The sequence below is a fragment of the Fusarium oxysporum genome, chromosome 6 (genome assembly GCF_000149955.1).
Source record: "Fusarium oxysporum f. sp. lycopersici 4287 chromosome 6, whole genome shotgun sequence".
NCBI lineage: Eukaryota > Fungi > Ascomycota > Sordariomycetes > Hypocreales > Nectriaceae > Fusarium > Fusarium oxysporum.
Genome location: NC_030991.1, coordinates 4390628 through 4410120, shown reverse-complemented (window position 1 = coordinate 4410120; position 19493 = coordinate 4390628). Strand labels below are relative to the sequence as shown.

Below are 19493 nucleotides of genomic sequence, written 5' to 3'. Positions count from 1 at the left end.
GGCAAGATTCACAACTTCGTCGTTTTCATCCAACGAAGTGTCCAGCGCAGCCAAAAGTTTCTTACTATTAGCCATAACCGTAAGCTCGCACGGGACAACGACACAAGATGGAGTTCGTGGTATAACATGCTGCGAGTGGCCCTGAACCTCAGAGATGCGATTGACGGCTATTTCAACAAATGGATGGAATTAGATTGCGCTGGAGACGAGCTCTCTTCAGAGGACTGGATCATCTTGGAGAAAATCAAGTCCTTCTTAGAGAAGCTGAAGATGACGACCAAGGCTCTCGAGTCATCGTTTGCAACACTCGATAACGTCCTCTTGGCTATGGATTTCGTTTTGGCACAATTCGAAGCAGGGAAGGAGGCATATATTGACGATCCGATAATGGCGCCCATGTATAACTCTGGCTGGGCCAAGTTGGACAAGTACTACCGGCTCACTGATGAATCGCCTGCCTACGTTGCCGCTATCGTGCTCCACCCTTCGCATAAATGGCACTACATACAGGAGAACTGGAAAAAGGAGTGGATTGAGTCGTCAAAGAAGTTGATGGAGACGCTGTGGAATGACTATAAACCCGTGGAATCACCTCTTCCTCTCTGCGAGGTCCCATCGACGACCACGAACGAGTTCTTGAACTGGAGGAACAAGCACCTGCAGCCGTCGCTCGTCACGGATGAATATGAACGATATTGCAACTCTGAACGGGTTTACGGGTTCACAAGCGCCCTTGCATGGTGGCTAGAGGAGACACAGCAGAAAAACTACCCAAACTTGAGTAAAATGGCGGTGGACATACTGTCAATTCCCGCAATGTCTGCTGAGCCCGAACGACTCTTCTCCGGGGCCAAGATAACCATTACAGATCGTCGAAATCGGCTTGGTAGTGATGTAGTTGAGGCTCTGGAGTACCTGAAGTCATGGTTTGGGATACAAGAGCTTCAAGGTGATGTACTTTAGTTGCCGCAGTAGAAGAACCCAGATCACATGCAATATATGGGATGTATTGTCATACTGGCAATATATTGGGTTCTTGGCAATACAATACAATATAGGCCAATGTCATATGGCCTAATACAATATGCACCACTTGGCAATACAATAATATTGCGAGGCTTCCATATTGCCAATATACGTATTGTTTATATTATTCGCAACACTGGCCTGTGGCGGAACGATGGTTCGCGCGTCGTGTCGTGGTCTGCGACGGGAGCCCCGTCATGATCACTCAATTAGGCTTAGCTCTTGCCTTATCAGGTTAGACCATTGGAGCTCCAGGAGCTGGTTGCCAATCAATCCAATCCAGTCCAAATCTTCGAGAAACCCAAATCCAGTCCAGCCATTTTCCGTCCACTCCAGTCCAATCCAAATAGCCCTCCAGTCCAATAACATCACTGCATATAACTTATATACATATAAACAATTGCCATCCCAGTAGCCGTCAGTGGTAATTAGCTCGTATTGTCATCTCAACCGTTTGGGACGATGATATGCGATAAAACTCTCTTTTGTCACCAGGCAAACTCAGTTCGCGACCCCTGCCCCTCAGGGCACCTTAACCCGGCACCGTTCCTGCTGCCAGCGTAGCCGAGCATTGCTGCGACTCTTCAGTGGTTTACAAGGTTTGGCTATGCTAAAACCACCTTTGAGCCATAAGAGAAAGACTGTCCTGGCCTTCAGAAAGGCCTGCATCATACAGTAGTAACAGCCACCACTTCTCTAACTTCCCCGAAGTGCTTCGATCAGCTGTTAGCTCTAGTCCTAATACCGTATCGACTCGAAAGATTGGCCACGCCCTGTGGAAACCACTAGCTTCCTGGGCTGCCAGTTCTAACCTACATACGGTTAGTATGCAATTTCAAACTCAACAACCAGCCATCCTTCCCCCGTAGTCATGAGGATCATTGAAATCATGAAGAGAAGTCGAAGATGATCCGGCGAGGAAGAGGACGAGTCCCAAAATTTCTCCAACACGACGGGCGCCGCTCCCGAAGCTAGACCCCGCAGATTACCCCTCCGCGCCCGCAGGCTCCTTCAATTCAACCCCACCTTCCCGTAGTGGATTGCCGAAGCTGCACGCCAGGGGGAGAAGCATGATTGATGCTGCATCTCATTGGTCTGACTCCTAAACTGGGGGTTGGGGGTTGGCCCGTGCGTTGCGAATGCGATGGCGATCAACAGGGGGGCGTGTAACTGTCCTTCTAAAACTGCATGGGGCCGTCCTAATTAAGTATAGCGCCTCCGCCATCATCATTCCTATGTATCGCATTGAGTTCAACTGCCGAGGTGTGCTTACCGTAAGATCGAGTTTACTAGTCCTTTTAAGGAGTCACTTGCAGACAGTTACAGCCAATTTCAGGTTCAGTTTCCCGACTTCCGTCTTGAATTTTCCTCCCCACCGGCCAAAATAGTAAAACTATTGATGTTTGATGGGAAACTGAACCTGCAATTGACTGTATCTACATTTCATCTACATCGGTAGAAAGATTCGCCAGCCTGGATGATCACAATACCGGCTTGAGTGCATTGTGGTCATGCCATTCTGACAGCTGAGAAGCAGCGTGCCAGGTTCTCCGTAGGCGTAGAATTAGACACTGGGGAGACATGAATGGTTGGAAGACTAGAGTCCTTCGGTGATACACTAAGAAACTTAGCAAATCATTCGAGGGACGGCTAGGCTGAATTACATAGGCTGGCCGGAAAGGAGGGGATTTGTGCCAATTCCCAACAGCGTGGCTAGTGCAATCAATTTAAGTCCTGACTTTCGGCACCTGTCCTTGCCATTATCGCTCTGGTTACCCATAAAGGGGATGGTAAATGCTGGGGTTACTGTGTCTTGTGTCGGAAACAACGCAGTCCTCGGTAAACGAAATTCACTGCCGTTTCGGTAATTCGTGTCAGAGCGAACCCCTGTCCTGGCTGGAATGGCGCCCAAAACTTCGGTTCCTCAGGCCTTCTGATAGAGTTTAAAACTAGTATCATCTCCATCACTTCTCATCGGAATAAAAGATGGCTGCGATGGCTAAACTAGTGCAAAGAATTCTGGACTGCATCATCTGATGCGCTCTCGTACCGGGTTCATTGACCCTGAACTGTCAGTGCCTGGAAAGTTCCGAGTGCAGCTACAGTGGGATGCAAAAAGTATTCGCAGGTGTGCAGCTAGGCCCTAGCTTCTCTAGTTACTAGCTTAGCTTAGCTTGGGTACTTGATACTAGATTATCCACCTGATATAGGTGTGATATAAGGTATTGAGGACCTGACAAGCTACCCACGACTAGCTTCCGAGCATTAAGCCTATCTGCACACCTGCGAATACTTTTTGCATCCCACTGTACTCCATACACTTGAGACAACGGTACTTAACAGATAATGCTATTTTCTGGACCTTTAGAAGCACAGACGCCTCTACTTATAAATAAGGTTGAGCTGTGGACGGATATATCCGAATCGGCAGGTATATCTGCGAAATAAGGTTTACTGAAAACCATTTCTTGTTTCAGGTGAGAATTTTGGGATATTTGAAACCCTTCCAAGGAACTTTACTAGAGATCGTCGTTCGTAAAGATGGATCTATAATCTTAATTAACTTTCATAACAATTATGAGTTGGTATAACAGTAGCGCGATCTAGAAAGATCTGACGGTTATGCGATGCCTCAAGTTGTTACAAACCACAGTCCTTTCCTTCTTTCTTTTCATCTCTGTCACGTTCATTGTATCAATCAAGATGATTGCACTCTACTTCCTTCCTTTCGTTTTATGGGCTTGTCTGGGACAAGCCATATTGACCCCTCGCAAACCGTTCGACACGGCATTCTACGTCTTCAACGGAGCTTGGCCATGTTCCCAAGATCAGCTGAAAACAATTTCTGGGGCCATCGACGAGGCACATGATCTTGCCAAGGCAGCTATCAATGTCCTTTCGAAGCCTGGCTCCGAGCAGTCGATCGCCTTCGACTCTTGGTTTGGCTCAAGTATGTCTCCCTCCTGCACAACATGATAACCATTCTAACTACAGTTCGAAGGTAACGGGACTCCTGATAGAAGAGATATCATTCTCAAAAGACATTTTCAAGCCGTTTTGGAGAATCTGGTCCCATCCACTGCTGCCGCCCAATTTCGACTCTCGCACAGCCCGTTCCTGAATCCCCAGCAAGGCTCTACCATCACCGAGTCTTCTCTGGTCTACGCCTGTCCTCCCCCTTCCGAGCCAGTATGCGATGGCAATACGGTGGCAGCTGTTCAGAGTGCAACCGGTTCCAGAGCGGCAGTATTCGGGGCGACGCTTCTCGTTCTTTGCCCCGACTTCTTCGGAAACAAGCCTAACCTCGATAGTGCTGTTCAATTGTGGAAGACGGAGCATACCCTGGGTGACAATCTGTCGGGTGGCTTTGCACTCGTGCATGAAGTTCAGCATATGATCCAGGCAACCGAGTCAGAAGAGGAACGATGCGACGACTTGCAGGACCCGTTTGAGGATAACAAGGACTGTTATTCAGCTAGCTGGTGAGTCTGAAATGGAGGTTCTAAAGCCTGTTGCTGATATAGTTTAGTTGCTTCCGGCTTTCCGATGCCCAAAAGTTAAAGAACGCCCAAAACTACGCTATATATGCACTCGATGTATTGGCTTTCCCTGATGCTGCAGGATCTCCGTCTTCGTCATGCAACCTGCCCCAGAAGCGCGAAGAAGCACCCTTCTTAAACTTCTTCAAGCGTCAAGCACGGCCACTACCAGGATCTGTGCCGCCTGCTCCTTTCCAGAACACTTCTGCTAGCTTCATTACCTTTCCAAAGACTAGCACGGAACCTTTGTCCTCCGAGGTTCCTGTGACTCCTACCAGCAACGTTACTACGCCAGGCGGGGTTCCTACAGAGCCGGTTACATCAGGTAGCCCTATTACCACTTCGTTCATCGAGACCGCGACCACGTCATCGGCAGCACCAACTACGACCGTCAGCGGCGGTGCCACAGTGGTAGTACCTGTTGGCGCAGTTGTTGTTGGCGGACCAGGAGGCGGCTTCATCTCTGTTGGTGGAGCCTTGATCCCCGTTGCTGCCGGTGCTGTCGTAACGGCCAAACCTGAGGACGAACAGAAGCCAACAGACCCGGATGACAAGTCGAAAGAGCCTACATCCACTCCAACCCCGACCTCACCCTCTACTGAGTCAGAGTCATGCAGCGCACCAACTACAACAGCGACGTATGGTTCGGAAGGAAATGCAGCTTGTAGGGATTTGTCTGGCATGAGTAATGAACAGCTTTTGCAACTCATCCCACAGTATGGCCAAGTCAGCTCTTCTGCTGAGCCTGCACCAACCTCTACACCAGGCGCTTCTAATACTACCGCTATCATCTCTGGCACGCCTTCACCTTCGACTTTCTTGACGACACTATCTCCCAAGCCAGAAGTTCCGACATCTACTGTAAACACTACCTCAATCCTGGTGACAATTCCAGCCCCCAATGGCTCAAGTACGCTGGTGACTGTACCAAGTATACAGACACCTGTTCCCTTTATCGGTGATACCACCAACTGCAACTTAACAGACAATGGGGTGCCCGAATGTCAGAACTTGGTCAACGGGAAGAGGGCTTGCCTTTACTCTCAGTAAGTGTAGGTTCGGCTTTGAGATACCTCTGTTACTAACTCCACTGTTAGGCCCAAGGGATTTTTGTGCGTTGCAGACTGTCCTGCAGGGGATCCTTGCCCGCAAACTTGCCGGACAATGAATTACAAGGGTGGCTATTGCAGCAATGGGTTTGTTTTTCCCACAGATGAGGAAGCATTGGTGACTAACATAGATTTTAGAACTCCCTCGTGCGTGTGTTCTAATGACGATCCTACTGCTTGATCAACTTGTATCAACCCTACTCTCAAGATCTTCTTCGTGATAGAATTCAGAATTTTCAAGGAGAGCAAACTCTGAATCCTTATGAGCATTCTGGCTCAATAGAGCAAGCTTAAGCAAAGTTTGAGATAGGTTACGTGAATAAATCTTTTTAAATTCTTATACTATGATAAAATATGCCGACACGCTCACCGGAGGTGGGGAGGGTGTAATACAGTCCGAAGGATGTATCTCTATGATGTGATATTCTATACTAATGACTCTGTGTACGTCGCTCTGTGAAGCGGCATGTGCATGATCGCGACCTTTCTGTTCGCAGTCTATATACTACAGCGACATCATAAAGAAAAAAGAGATTGGAATAGTGGCTGATCAAGTTGCTGTTTCTTGCGTCGATCCTGGTCGCGGACTTTCATCAAAACACCTACTACACTGTTAGGGCTCGCAGAGCATTAAGCGTAAATAACATGATGGAACTCTACTTGCCATCAGGTAGCTTCTCATAGTGGAGAGATGCCCGTTCAAAAGGGGTATCAATCATTAACCCGTCTAACGTCTTGACTCTGGACACTGCAACATAGCTGAGCCCTGTCTGGAAGTCACGTTCCGACAGATCTGTCACCATCTTGTCCACCGTGATGCTCTGTGACTTGTGAACCGTAATGGCATATGATACCATAAGTGGGAACTGCTTTCGTGTACACGCGGATGTCCCCAGAAAGAAGTCTCGCTTTACTGGGAGTATGGGTACTACCTCGCGCCCGTCGTCTGTGGTTAAATATGACGGCCCGGCATAGTTATCCATCACCATCATGATGACACATGGCGGGTCACGATGTGCATCAGCACCAGAGGCCCAACCGATGTCATATACTGTTCCTCGGGCGCCATTGACTAGACCTGCTGGTTGCCAGATATTCTGGGTTAGCATGAGACGAGCACCAATACATACCGGAAACTGGCCAGCCAGGTTGCCAGCTTGTTCCGATGTTGCCTTGTCAGCGCCATTACCAATGTTCTTCGCCATGACTTTGATTGCTGGGTGCTTCAAGCGGATGAGGTGCTCGTAGTTGTACTCGTCAACACGAGCCTTCTTACTATAGATACGAAGAGCAGCGTCAAACGTATCTACCTCGCGCTGGCTTAGCTTGACCCGCACCCGCTGGCTCAGGAGTTTCCATGATTCGATGGACAACTTGAGACCACGTAGCTCTGAAAGCGCGAGACGAAAGCCGGCCTGGTCATCGCCCTGCTGCCGCTGGACCTTCTTCAAGAAGACGGTGTGGTTGAATGCCCTATATGCTGTCTGGCCAGAGACCTCATGCAGGTCCTTGAGTGGCCCATCAAAGTAGAGAGTCTTGTTCGCAACCGGCGGGAGCTGGAAGAAGTCACCAACGAGGATGATGCTCATGCCGCCAAAGAATTCGGTTGCTCTGCCAGGAAAGACTTGGCGAAGGCGTTTGTCGATCCACGAAAGCTGACGCAGACCCAACATACTTTTCTCATCAATCACAAGATACCTGACGTCGCGTAGCTTATTCTGGACAGCATTAGCATCTGCTGGGGATAGCTCTGTAAAAGCCCTATCCACGGGTAGCCGGAGGAGAGAGTGTAATGTTGTCCCCATGATCTGGTTGCTTGCAACTCCGGTGGGTGCAACTCTCCAGATTGGACTGGGCCGGTTACCTGCAAGCCTCTGAAGATGCGAAGACAGGACTTTGATCATGTAGGACTTGCCTGTCCCACCACCACCATCAACATGGAGTAGAATCTGCTCCTCGCTGCCGCTTTGGAAGTGCCCAATAAAGGTATCGTATACTACACGCTGCTCCGGGTTGAGTGTATCACGGACGTCTAAAGGCAGGTCTTCAACATCCATATAGAGACGATGCTGCTCAATGAAGTGGCGCCAATAATCGCCTTGAACGATTCCTGGGTCAGCGTAGCGGCCGACATGGGGCGTCCAGTCGTATTGGATATCGATATCCCGCCGACCCAGAAGATCTATTGCCTCTTGGCTTGGTGCGCAGTCGGGAAGCTGGCGGGCAAGTTCAAGCCAGTCCTCCTCTAGAAGTTCAGGCTCGTGAAATTCTTCCTCGAACTCGTCCGGATCTGGTCGACGTTCTTCAGCGTCAGGTGTGCCATAATAGTCATCAGGGTGCTGATGCTTCGCATAACAGACTTCGGCGGCAGACGCATACGAGTCATACTCAATGCCGTCGATCTTGCGTAGTTCGCTGGGATCGCGATGTGAATGAGCCAGCATTAGCTTCACACGACAAAAATCATCGTATTGGTGATGTCGGGGATTGGACTTGTACCGCGGGAAGTAGTATAGCACGCGAGGCTTGGCTTGACGACTCCAGCGTGTCCACTTTCTCCCATCCCTCTTGCTTGTATTCCAGTTGGCTAGGAAGTCGAGATAAGTGAGTTCTTCATGAAGGGGAAGGCGAGAAAGATACTTCTCATATATTCCAACGACCTCACCTTCGTCATGATCACCTTGGAGGCGAAGCGACCGTCCCTGTTGCTCGTAGGGACGGCAATCGACGGCTCTTATAACACGGGTACCCTCCTGCAGCTCGCAGTTGAGCAAGATATGGCAGATCTCCTGTCCCGAAAAGTCTCTCTCACCAAGCAACTTGTTCATCAGACGCGAGGCAAAAGATAGAAGTGGATTCTGGTGGGAGACATAGGGCAAGATTTGCCGCCCCAGGCCGGCATAACTGTCAGTCCGCTTCTCCATCTTACTGCAATACTTGGCTGCATAATTAATCACAGCTTGGAGGCTTGTACAGGGGGAGATATCAATGTTGGCTAACCAGCCAAGACTCAGGCACCGGTTATAGTGGTTCATAAGGCTGTCATTCCTGGCCGCCTCGAAGGAGAAGTAGGATTGTCCTTGTCGTCGAACAACCTCAGCCGTATCTCTCGTGTCTCGCGGGAAGAAGAAGCGGCAAGAAATCTCTTCTGAACCCTTCTTCTTTCGTAGGCAGTATGCATCACTGCAATGGTGGCGTTGGCAGCGGTTCAGAACCTGTGAGAGCCATTGAAACGTCAGGGGATGCTGTAAGGGATTTACAGCCAACGGGTTACCTTCTCCCTGCTGTTGCACTCGAGCTGGCTCAGGATTGAAAGCTGTGACGTGGAATCTCCAGATACGGGCGAACTCCTTACGTGCATCCTCGTTTTCCAGGTCGACACCGGGCGCACCGTCCATCCAGAATAGGCCATGGCAATGGCTACTCCCACGACCCTGCCATTCGTACCTGTTCCAATAATCAGTGACGTTGAATTTCTGCTTGAGAACGATATCTCTGAATAAGCCAAACCGCCTGTAGAAGTGCCAGGCTGCAATATGTGGGTTGTCCCTGAGAAGTTTGCTAGACATGCCCATTCGCTGTTGCTCGGGCAGCTCCTGCCAGTCTTGAAACTGAGGCAAATGTTGATATAGGCTTCTCCAGTGTAGGTCTGCTGGACTGAATGTAATAAAAGCACCAGGACAGTCGAGGTTGTAGGCGTAAGACTCAAGTTCTCGACGCTTTCGGTACCAATAGGGGCGTGTCCCGCGAAGTTGTGCTGTCTGGCGGTTGATCGAATTGAGCAACTGCTGAGCTTCTGCAGATTCGGGGTTCTGGAAAGCTTCGAGTAGATCATCTCGCGTTGTTAGGCCCTGCCTTTGTTGGTGTTGCTTGACGAAATAGCCGCTTTTCGCCCGTGCCTGTGCTCGCATCAGCGTGTTGAAAACCACAAACCGGAAAGTGGGATGACGGGCAAATCTGCCATCGTGCCATCGAAGGGCATGCTGTATGTAGTCCGCATACTTGATAGGCCGTAACCTTGGCTCAACGAAATCGGCTTGACCGCGAGGAAATAGTGTTGGAAAGGCTAGGGACAGGAGTGCCTGTGACTGGCTGAACTCATTGATCGGCGTCCTCCGAATGTCTGGCATATCAAGCTGATGTTGTTGCGTCGGTGGCCGTACAGGAAGCGGCTCATCGCGCTCTTCGCCGAGAACATGCAAATGTAATGTTTCCATCTCTGTATCCTCTGGTAGCAGATCTGGCACTGCGCACTGATCAACCTCGTCTGGCTCAACATCGTCATGCTCCGCAGTACCCAAATTAGCTGAGGGAGGATCGGTGGATTCCGCAGTAGCAACCTGGTCAAGTACATCGCCATCTTCAGGCAGCACCGACATCCGTGTCTGGCAGACAGTAATATCTCGGTAGCCCGGGTGGTTTTGAGACAGGAAATCCAGCCACGCCTGAAGGCAACGACGGCGTACGCGGAACTGGCGTCTGAATTGGCGGTTAAGGTGGGCATGTTCGCTTGCGTTCGGAGGGCGTAGCAGGATAACATCCAATTCAGCAGGTAGAAGGGGAAGTTGGCGATACACTTTGCCAACATCGCGAAGAAAGTGCACAATATGGCCACGGTACTTGTACTGCTGCCCTCGAACCTGCATGACGTTCACGAACACATGAACACGAGCAATTAGCATCTCTTCTACTATCGTCAATTGGGGGAGGAACGCGGGGATTAAGCCAAAATCTAACTGATTTTCGGCTGAAAAAAACCAAGGCTCGTCCTCCTTTTTGTTCTTGTCCTTGGCAATGCAACGCTTGCAAATGCCATCTTTCAAGCCCATATCAAACCATGTCTCCTGACAGCGAGCGCAGTGTTCCATTCCGTCGTTCTCCAGCTCCGTCCAGAACTTCTCCAGTAGCTCCTTATCTCTATCAGATAACGGGCAATGCGACAGATCATGCATCCAGTCAGGATCCGGAAGCTCGAAACATCGACGTTCCATGACCGGGCATTCGATAGCCGACTGTTGCGGCTGCACAACTTGGCGGGCATATCTTCCCCGGGCCGATCTCGGCCAAGGAGAAGGACTCGATACCGGAGATTCAATCGGCGTCCCAAGTTGTACGCCTTCTTGAGAAGCAATTGAGGGACCTGCTGGGGAAGGAATCGTCGCGCCTGCTCGTGATGATGTGGCAACTGGTGTTCCCAGCAGAATAGATTCTTGTGGGTTAATTGGTGTACATAATTGCAAGTCTATCAATGGCGGCCCATCTCGGTGTATTGGGGGTAGCTCGGCATGTTCTGCGGTACGCTTAGGGGCGCGTGGGGCTTGCCGGTTCCTACAGTCGAGACAGTTAACCGTAAGCCTTCCACATGATATGGAAGAATTTTTCTTCGACATGAATTGATCTTCCGGCTTCTCCCGCTTGCAATTCCTGCAAACCTTCGTTGAAGTGATGAAATCAGCCATGGATATGTTGGATTGAAGGGACGGATTGATGAGGAAGAATGAGGAAGGGCTGCGCTGCGCGTTGGCGGCGACGTGTGATGTTGGCAGGCCGACATTACAGAGTGGGGACACAAGACGCATTCTGACCAGTCCCCGATGAGTGGGTACATAAGACACGCCTGGCCAATGAGAGCAGAGGTTATGCTTTCAAGTTATCGTCGTAATAGAAGTCCTTCGGACTGAATGAAGATAAATTTTTTTTTTTAATGATTAGATCTGTATTTCTGTTGTAGCTACTTGTTAAACTTAAGAAACAATGCCGTTACCGTTCGACCGTGACGATTTCCTCTTATGGACTAGTAGAGTTCTTAGTGAGCGTGACGATTCCCCCATTTGGCTAGCGTGGATAAACTGTCCCATATCGTCACAAGGTTTGTGCGACTGGACCTTAACGGCAGGGCAGTTTATGCCCTACTCTTCTGTTCCTAATTGTCGTGTACCCCTAATTAAGCATGTAAGCTAGAAATGCGCCACATTTCCATCTAGGACTGGAAAACAAGAACGCGACGAATTTCTCGTTTCTCTCCTGGTGCCCCGTGCCAACCATGTATGAAGTCTGCGCTCATGGGCACTGTCGTGCGTAATGATTTGGCTTTAGTCAACTGAGGGCAGGGGAGAGGCAAGGGGCAGCGACTAAGTCCTCTTCTTAGCATAGGCGCAACTTCGCCAAGCGCAGCCTTTCCTGTTAGTGCTTTCGCAGCTTCATCAAAATGACGGACCTCATGACACGCATAGAAGACCTGAGTGGGATCTCTTCTCACCTTTTTAGTGTATGAAGCTTTTTTTCTGGCTTTTGGTCTTAACCTTAAGCGTTACATTTCCTAACATGGCTAGTGCTCCCAGCTTCGCAAAGTTCAGCTGTCTCACCCAATGTGTTGTCAGGTGTGTTGAGACAGTGTGGCTAAGGTGGTCCGACCTACTGGTGGCTGGGATGTGGATACTATGTAAGGAGCTGTGCTCCTCTCAGACACATGTAACTTAGAACAAACAACAATACAATCAACCCGTTTTTGCTTTAACAGGTTATGAGCCCGGAGGGCACGACCTTTTCTCCAACCAAAAAGCTGAGTGTTTTCTGTCTCCTTTCTACTTTCCAAGATAACACAAGAAGTCGAAAGGCTTCCTTCCACTGCGCATACGCATTCAGCTTAATTGGAGCTATTTCCCTCTTGGATCTCTGATAGAGCTTGCAGATCCGCTAACAGGATATGTCTAGAAACGTTTACGGAAAGATCCTTTGACCCTCCGTTTATTGCATCCAATTTAAATCGTCGAATCTTGAATAACCAAAATTTTCCCAGATTGCAATCTGGTAGATGGATTCGCCAGACCAGACCGGCCTTTCAGTCTGAGATTGCTGAAGTTCTCCGGTCGGACGACCTACGCCCACATAGCCCAAGAATGCCTGAAACGTGGTTTGCAACATGATCGACATCAGATCATTGCCCTTCCTCCAGACGGAGGGAATGATATGGATATCTGAGACCACTAGGCGTTTCACCCTTCGGACAATCTCTACCCGACTCCGATAACCCCTATTTGCACGGCATTATCATGTTGCCGAACGCAGCCAAGATTCATTCCCAAGACTCGATCCAAGACTGGTCGATTGCCGTTCGCCCTCATGTCTCTTAATCATTAGCTTCTACGAGAATCTATCATGTCCCTTTCCAAAGAATCGCTCAATCTCATAGGCAGTTCCGGCACCATTCCAAAGCTGGAGCAAACCAGCCAGTGGCTGACCTGGAAGAGAGAAATGCTCGACCTTCTGGACATGTGTGGATATGGAGACCTTCTGACCAGGAATGCTCAACCACCAACAGAAGGTAACGACCTTGCAACCCAGATTGAGGCCTGGAGGAGCCGCCAAGATCGAGCATGCGGTGCCATTCGAAGTCGTCTCGGTTATAACGCCCGAGTGTTTACCACAGGGATCTCGACGGCTCAGGGCATGATCAACCACCTTGAGACCCGATATCGGCCCGTCGGAAGCGCCATCTTCCAAGAGCTCGACCGCAGATATCAAGAACTCACGCTTGAATCTTGCGATTCGGTCATGGAATACGCAAATAAGCTACGTCAAGTCAGGGCTGAACTCTTGGAGATGGATGACACCTGCCAGATCGGGGAACCGCATTTTGTCAATAAGTTCCTTTGTGGACTTGGTCCGGACTATGAACTGTTTCTCACTGCCTTCAATCAGAATCACAACATCCTTCCTATCCGAAATCCGAGCAATCGCAACGTTGTTCTCAAAGAGGCCGTTACGTTTGAAACCGCCATCTTTGCCGCACCTCAGGAGGAGGACAGACAAAGAAGCGCCACGGCCAAGATGGCACATAGAGCCATGATGGCCCAGGATACATCATGCTGTGGATACTGTGGAAGAAAAGGGCATGACAGGTCTACTTGTTGGAGGCTCCACCCAGAACTTAGAAGAGATCGTATCAAAGCTGGTTACGAGAGACGACAACGTAAAATGCAGGTTCGGGAGAAGGAAAGGGAGAAGACGAATAATGAACTGGAATCTGCCACGTATACAACTCCTGCACACCTCCAACCTGACCAAGCTCGACTGGCACTCTGGCAAAATGACTTCCAAGGCCACCTTGGATTGATTGGCTCATCACTCGGACCTTCCGGTCTTCAAGCATCTCTTCAAACTCGGGCCCTCGAACGTATCCACGTCTTGGATAGTGGCGCCTCCTCGCATATCTTTTGTCGACAGGAGAACTTTACATCACTTCACAGGTACCACGGTCTCCCCATCAATGGTATTGCGGACATAAAGGTCATGCCAGGAGGGTGCGGAACGTACTGCCTCCGCGTTCAAGGGCCTAAGGGATCACAAAATGTTACTCTCGATAACGCTCTTTATGTTCCAGAAGGACATTCGAACCTCTTGTCTGTGTCAGCACTAGAGAAGAAGGGAGCAGAAGTTGTCTTTCGGAATGGGAAGGCAGTGGTTACAAACAAGGGAAAAGTCGTCCTCACTGCGACAAGAATATCAGGCGTATATGTAGTCGATGAAGTTGAGGACCGTCCCTTTCAAACCGCTTTGGCATCTTTTTCGGTGGGAGATCCTCGACTGCACCTTTGGCACGAGCGACTCGCACATTTGGGAGAGAGGAATATCAAGAGACTGATGAATATGTCTACTGGAATTCGACCGGATGATTCTACATCAAACCCATGTGGAGCCTGCGTACAGGGCAAACTCAGGGAATGTCCCCATGTCCGACCGATCAAGAAAGGCATTTACCCTCTGGAGTGTATTCATGCAGATATTGCCGGACCATTCCCAGAAGTGGGAGTAGACGGCAGCCGGTACTGGGTTTGCTTTATTGATGACTTTACTCAAATGTCCTGGGTGTACCCAGTCAAAGAACGGTCAGAGTTTGAAGAGTGCTTCCATCATCTGTTGCAACAGTTCGAGAGACCGGAAAGACGATGTCACTTCCTGCACCTCGACCGAGGGGGAGAGAATCGAAGCCACAGTTTGACCCGACTATGCCGGGACAGAGGAATCAAACTCTCTTACACAGGAACTGAGCAACACGAACAAAATGGATTGGCTGAAGTTCTCAATCGAATCATCCTGGAAAAACTCACACCGACACTGCTCAAATCCGGACTCGCTTTGAAATGGTGGCCGTACTTCCTCAAGGCAGTGAACCGCATCCGAAATCTCTGTCCTACGGCGAGCATTTCTACTACTCCTTACCAAGCCTGGTATGGAGATGTTCCTGACCTCAGCCATCTGCGAGTTCTTGGCTCACGAGGATGGGCTCTGCTTCCATCCTCTAAGCGAAAGAAGATGCAGTCGAAGAGTATTCCCTGTCAGCTTCTCGGCTATCAGGGCAGTACAAACTATATACTCCTTGACGAACGGGGACGAGTCTTTGTGTCTAACAATGTTGTCTTCTCTGAAAACATCAAAAATGTCGAACCAACACTCGACAATCTCACGCATCAAATGAGTGACCAGAGACCATCACAACGACGACGAGTAGTCGGAGAAGAGGATAGCGATGTGGAAAATGCCATCGTTCTAGAGCCGTCGCCCCTTCCGATCGCGTCGAGAGAGGCGAACAGAAGCGGGGAAACGGGCCGTGGAGAGACGACGCCGGATGAGCCCCCAGTGGGAGATACAGGATGGGATCCAGACCAAGAGTCAACCAGATCGAGTATTCATGTTGCCACAGACGAGCGCGAAGTGTCATCGGAAGAAACAGAGAAGCATGCAGAGTCTCGGCTGCCCGAAAGATCGACCAGGGGACAGCTGCCATCGAGATACATACTCGCCAGCACAAACTTCGCCTTCCTAGCAACGGTTGCAGAACAACTGTATCTAGTCGCTCGCGATATCGATCAGTCCGAGCCAAGAACCTTCAAGGAAGCCACGCAGGGTGTACATGGAAAACTCTGGTGGGGAGGATTGAAGGATGAACACGGATCTCTGGTCGAGAATGGTGTCTGGACCTTAGTCACGCTTCCCCCAGGACGAAAGGCTCTTCGAGGCAAATGGGTGTTTAAGCTCAAAAGAGGAGAAAATGGGCAAGTTCTACGGTACAAAGCGCGATTTGTCGTGAGAGGATTCGAGCAAAGGGAAGGAATTGACTTCAACGAAACCTTCGCCTCTGTTGTCAAGCCGATGAGCTACAAGATGATATTTGCCATCGCGGCAGCACTCGATTTGGAACTGGAACAAATGGACGTCAAGACAGCATTCCTCTATGGCCTCGTGACTGAGGAGATATACGTCCAGCAACCCGGAAGGATTCGACGATGGAAGTGGGAGAGTCTGCAAGCTCTTGAGAGCCTTGTATGGACTGAAGCAAGCACCAAGAGTGTGGTATGAGACTCTCTCGACATTCCTCGCGACCCTCGGGTTCAAGCCTTTACTTTCAGATATGGGAGTCTTTGTGAAAGGTCACACGTTCATTGCGGTCTATGTGGACGATCTACTTATTGCCGGGCCCTCCAAGGACGAGATCGTGGCGGTCAAGCAAGATCTGTGCAATAAGTTCAAGATGACGGACCTGGGCCCATGCAAATACTACCTGGGCATGTCCGTAAGAAGAGACAGAGCCACCCGATCGATCTTCTTGTCGCAGACGACCTACCTCGAGAAAGTACTTAGAGACTTTGGAATGGACCAGTGTGCTCCCAATGCCACACCAGTTTCGACTAGCAAGTTCGGAGAACCAGGCCCTGACTACAAGGCAGCGGACAAACTAAAAGAGTGGTATGCCAAGGCGATCGGGTCCCTGATGTATCTCATGCTGGGGACGAGACCCGAAATTGCTTTTGCTGTCTCCTTATGCAGTCGACACCTAGCGAACCCAACCAATGAGCATCAGACAGCTGTCAAGCGTATCTTTCGATACCTTAAGGGATCGCAAAATCTGGAACTAGTGTACCAAGGAGGACTGCAACCTCTCCTCGGCTACACCGACTCGGATTGGGCGGGAGACCTGGAAACTCGAAGATCAACGTCTGGATATGTGTTCAACCTTGGTACGGGCGCTATCAGCTGGAGCTCGAAGAGACAAAGAACAGTGGCCCTGTCTTCATGCGAAGCAGAATACATGGGGCAAACCGCAGCCGCAAAAGAAGCAGTCTGGCTGCGAGCTCTGCTCCAAGAACTGTTGAAAGAATACAAGGAGGTTCCAGAACTAAAGACAACTGTAATTTTCGGGGACAACCAAGGAGCGATCGCAATGTTCGAGTACCTCAGTTCCATACAAGAACCAAGCACATTGATACTCAGCATCACTTACTGCAGAGAGAAAGTCAATGATGGAACCATTGAGTTCCAGTACATTCCGACAGGCAAACAAGTGGCCGACGGTCTAACAAAGGCGTTGCCAAAGGATCGTTTCCTATTGTTTAGAAACGCACTAGGTCTCAAAGAACGACGACCATGAGAAGGTGCAGAGATGAACCAAAACAGGAGACCTGCCATGAACATACAGGAGACCCACGGATCTAAGATTGCACGGAAACGTGAGGAAGGCGCAAAGATGAATTAGAATGGGAGAGCTTCTAAACAAGTAGAAGGAAATCCATGGTCTCGAGGTTGTGCCGAGCGTGAGGAACGTGCAAAGATGGACTGAAGTGGGAGACCCATCATGGACAAGAGACCTACAATTTCAAGAAAGACTTCAAGACCTGCAGAGACGGGTGTAGGCAGGAGATCTTCTGCGGATAGAAGACCTGATAGAAGACCTGCAACCCCAAGATCGCAAGACCTGCAGAGATGGGCATAGGCAGAAGATTTTCTGTGGACAGAAGAAGACCTGCAGTCCCAAGAAAGCTTGCGAAACCTGCAGAGATGGGCTTCAGTGGGAGATCTTCTGTGCATAGAAGAAGACCTACGATGCCAAAGAAAGATTGCAAGACCTGCAGAGACGGGCAGAGGCAGGAGATCTTCTGTGCATAGAAGAAGACCTGCGGTCCCAAGAAAGCTTGCAAGACCGTGCAAAGATGGGTGTCAGTAGGAGATCTTCTGTGGAAAAGAAGAAGACCCGCAAGTTCAGGATCGCACTGGACTGAAAGGAAAGGTGCAAAGATGAACTTGGAGGGAGATCTTCTGCGGACAGAAGAAGACCAACTGCCCTAAGATTGCACGAGACCATTAAGAGATCCTAAGCGCTCATGTCGAGATAGCTCTTTCCCTGCAGTTTTCACCCACGAAGGTGTTTTTGGGGTTTTAACGAGGCTCGACAGGCGTGCACATCAAGCCCAACAGCAGCTCGAGTGGGAGTGTTGAGACAGTGTGGCTAAGGTGGTTCCGACCTACTGGTGGCTAGGATGTGGATACTATGTAAGGAGCTGTGCTCCTCTCAGACACATGTAACTTAGAACTAACAACAACACAATGAACCCATTTTTGTTTCATCAGATTGGATCTGAACCGATTTTACAGAAGATCTAGGAGGCGGTAAATTGCTTTTTCTACTAAGCTCTCTGTGCTGATTGAAGTTCTCAAGCACAGGTCTTAACTGCAAATAACACATATAGCTCACAACTTAGACATTATACCACAATGTTTGGCCAATTGCTACAACGTAAAGATGAGCAAATCGGGAACAATAGATAACCCTCGCTAAGATGGGGCTGAACCAGCAAGGCTTGAGGTATTCCTCTTCGCGTGAGGTCGAGAGCCTTCGCATGGCACTGACGTACACCAGCATCACCGAGCTCGCGATACCGCCCGCAATATCTTCGATGACAGAAAAATAACAAAAGCGCAATGGAACATAGATCGCAGAGTCCTGAGGGCGGTCCTCTTCACTGTTCAAAGACCAAGTGGAAGTGAGCCACTGATGAAAGCAGCGACAACGCCATCCTCTCGGGCGTTGTTTGTTGTCATTGATGCGTTAGATGAGTGCGAGAAGGATGCTGACATTAAGCCCCTTCTCAAACTCTTCTCCACCCTACTGTCCGCGGGTTCTTTACGTGTTCGAGTGCTTGTTACTAGCAGACCCGAACTTCCTGTACGTCTTGGCTTTTCCGCCATCGGCGATACCCATCAAGACCTGATATTGCACAAAATTCCACAATCGATCATTGAGCACGACATATCTGTCTTTCTCCACTATGAGTTCACCAATATTCGCAACCGATTCAACAAAGAGGTAGTAGAAGAGCTGAGACTACCAGTGGACTGGCCGGGGGAAGCCAACCTCGAGAAAATTACAAAGGCGGCGGTGCCTCTATTTATTTTCGCCGCGACTCTCTGCCAATTTGTTAACGACTCATGTCTCGGTCGTCCAAGATAGTTACACGCCGAGAAAAAGCTAAAACACGGGGAGAGCAAGGTGCTTCTCCCGGTGATATAATAGAGCTACGGGACAATGCTCCAAGTGCTCACGGAGAACCCACCGAGTTGGCCAAAGGTACCGCCATTAGAGTAACGAGGCAATCGTTGGGGGTCTTTCAACTTATGTTCCCCGACAGAGATGAGGTTGTGAAGGACGTGTTGTGGGATCGATTTGTTCATGCCATGATTGATGCGGGATTTACTGCGAGGAACAACAGCGGCTCGGCAGTGGCGTTTAAGCAGTTGTCCAGGGAGGGAGGCAGGATCGTCTTTCACAAGCCACATCCTGTTGACAAGATCGATCCAGTTCTGTTACGGATCATGGGCAAGAGAATGTCAAGGTGGTTTGGGTGGAGGCGGGAACTTTTTGTTTTGCGCGACAAGACCACCTGAGCTACATCTATCGATCTGGGGGTCTCAGAATCGATCATCCCCTGGCCTTCGTAGGGCCTGCGCGACCCCCCTGTTGAGACCATGTGACTAAGGTGCTGGT

At 49.8% G+C, this 19493-nt stretch overlaps 1 protein-coding gene across 1 annotated transcript; it reads left to right on the top strand.

Moving 5' to 3' along the window:
• Positions 1–3729: 3729 nt before the first annotated feature.
• On the top strand, positions 3730–5855 carry FOXG_17095 (uncharacterized protein; the record flags this gene model as incomplete). Its single annotated transcript, XM_018397114.1, has 5 exons — positions 3730–3976; positions 4028–4508; positions 4556–5611; positions 5663–5761; positions 5813–5855. 5 exons carry the CDS (start codon positions 3730–3732, stop codon positions 5853–5855), a joined length of 1926 nt encoding a protein of 641 aa, XP_018257982.1.
• Between the last annotated feature and the right edge of the window lie 13638 nt (positions 5856–19493).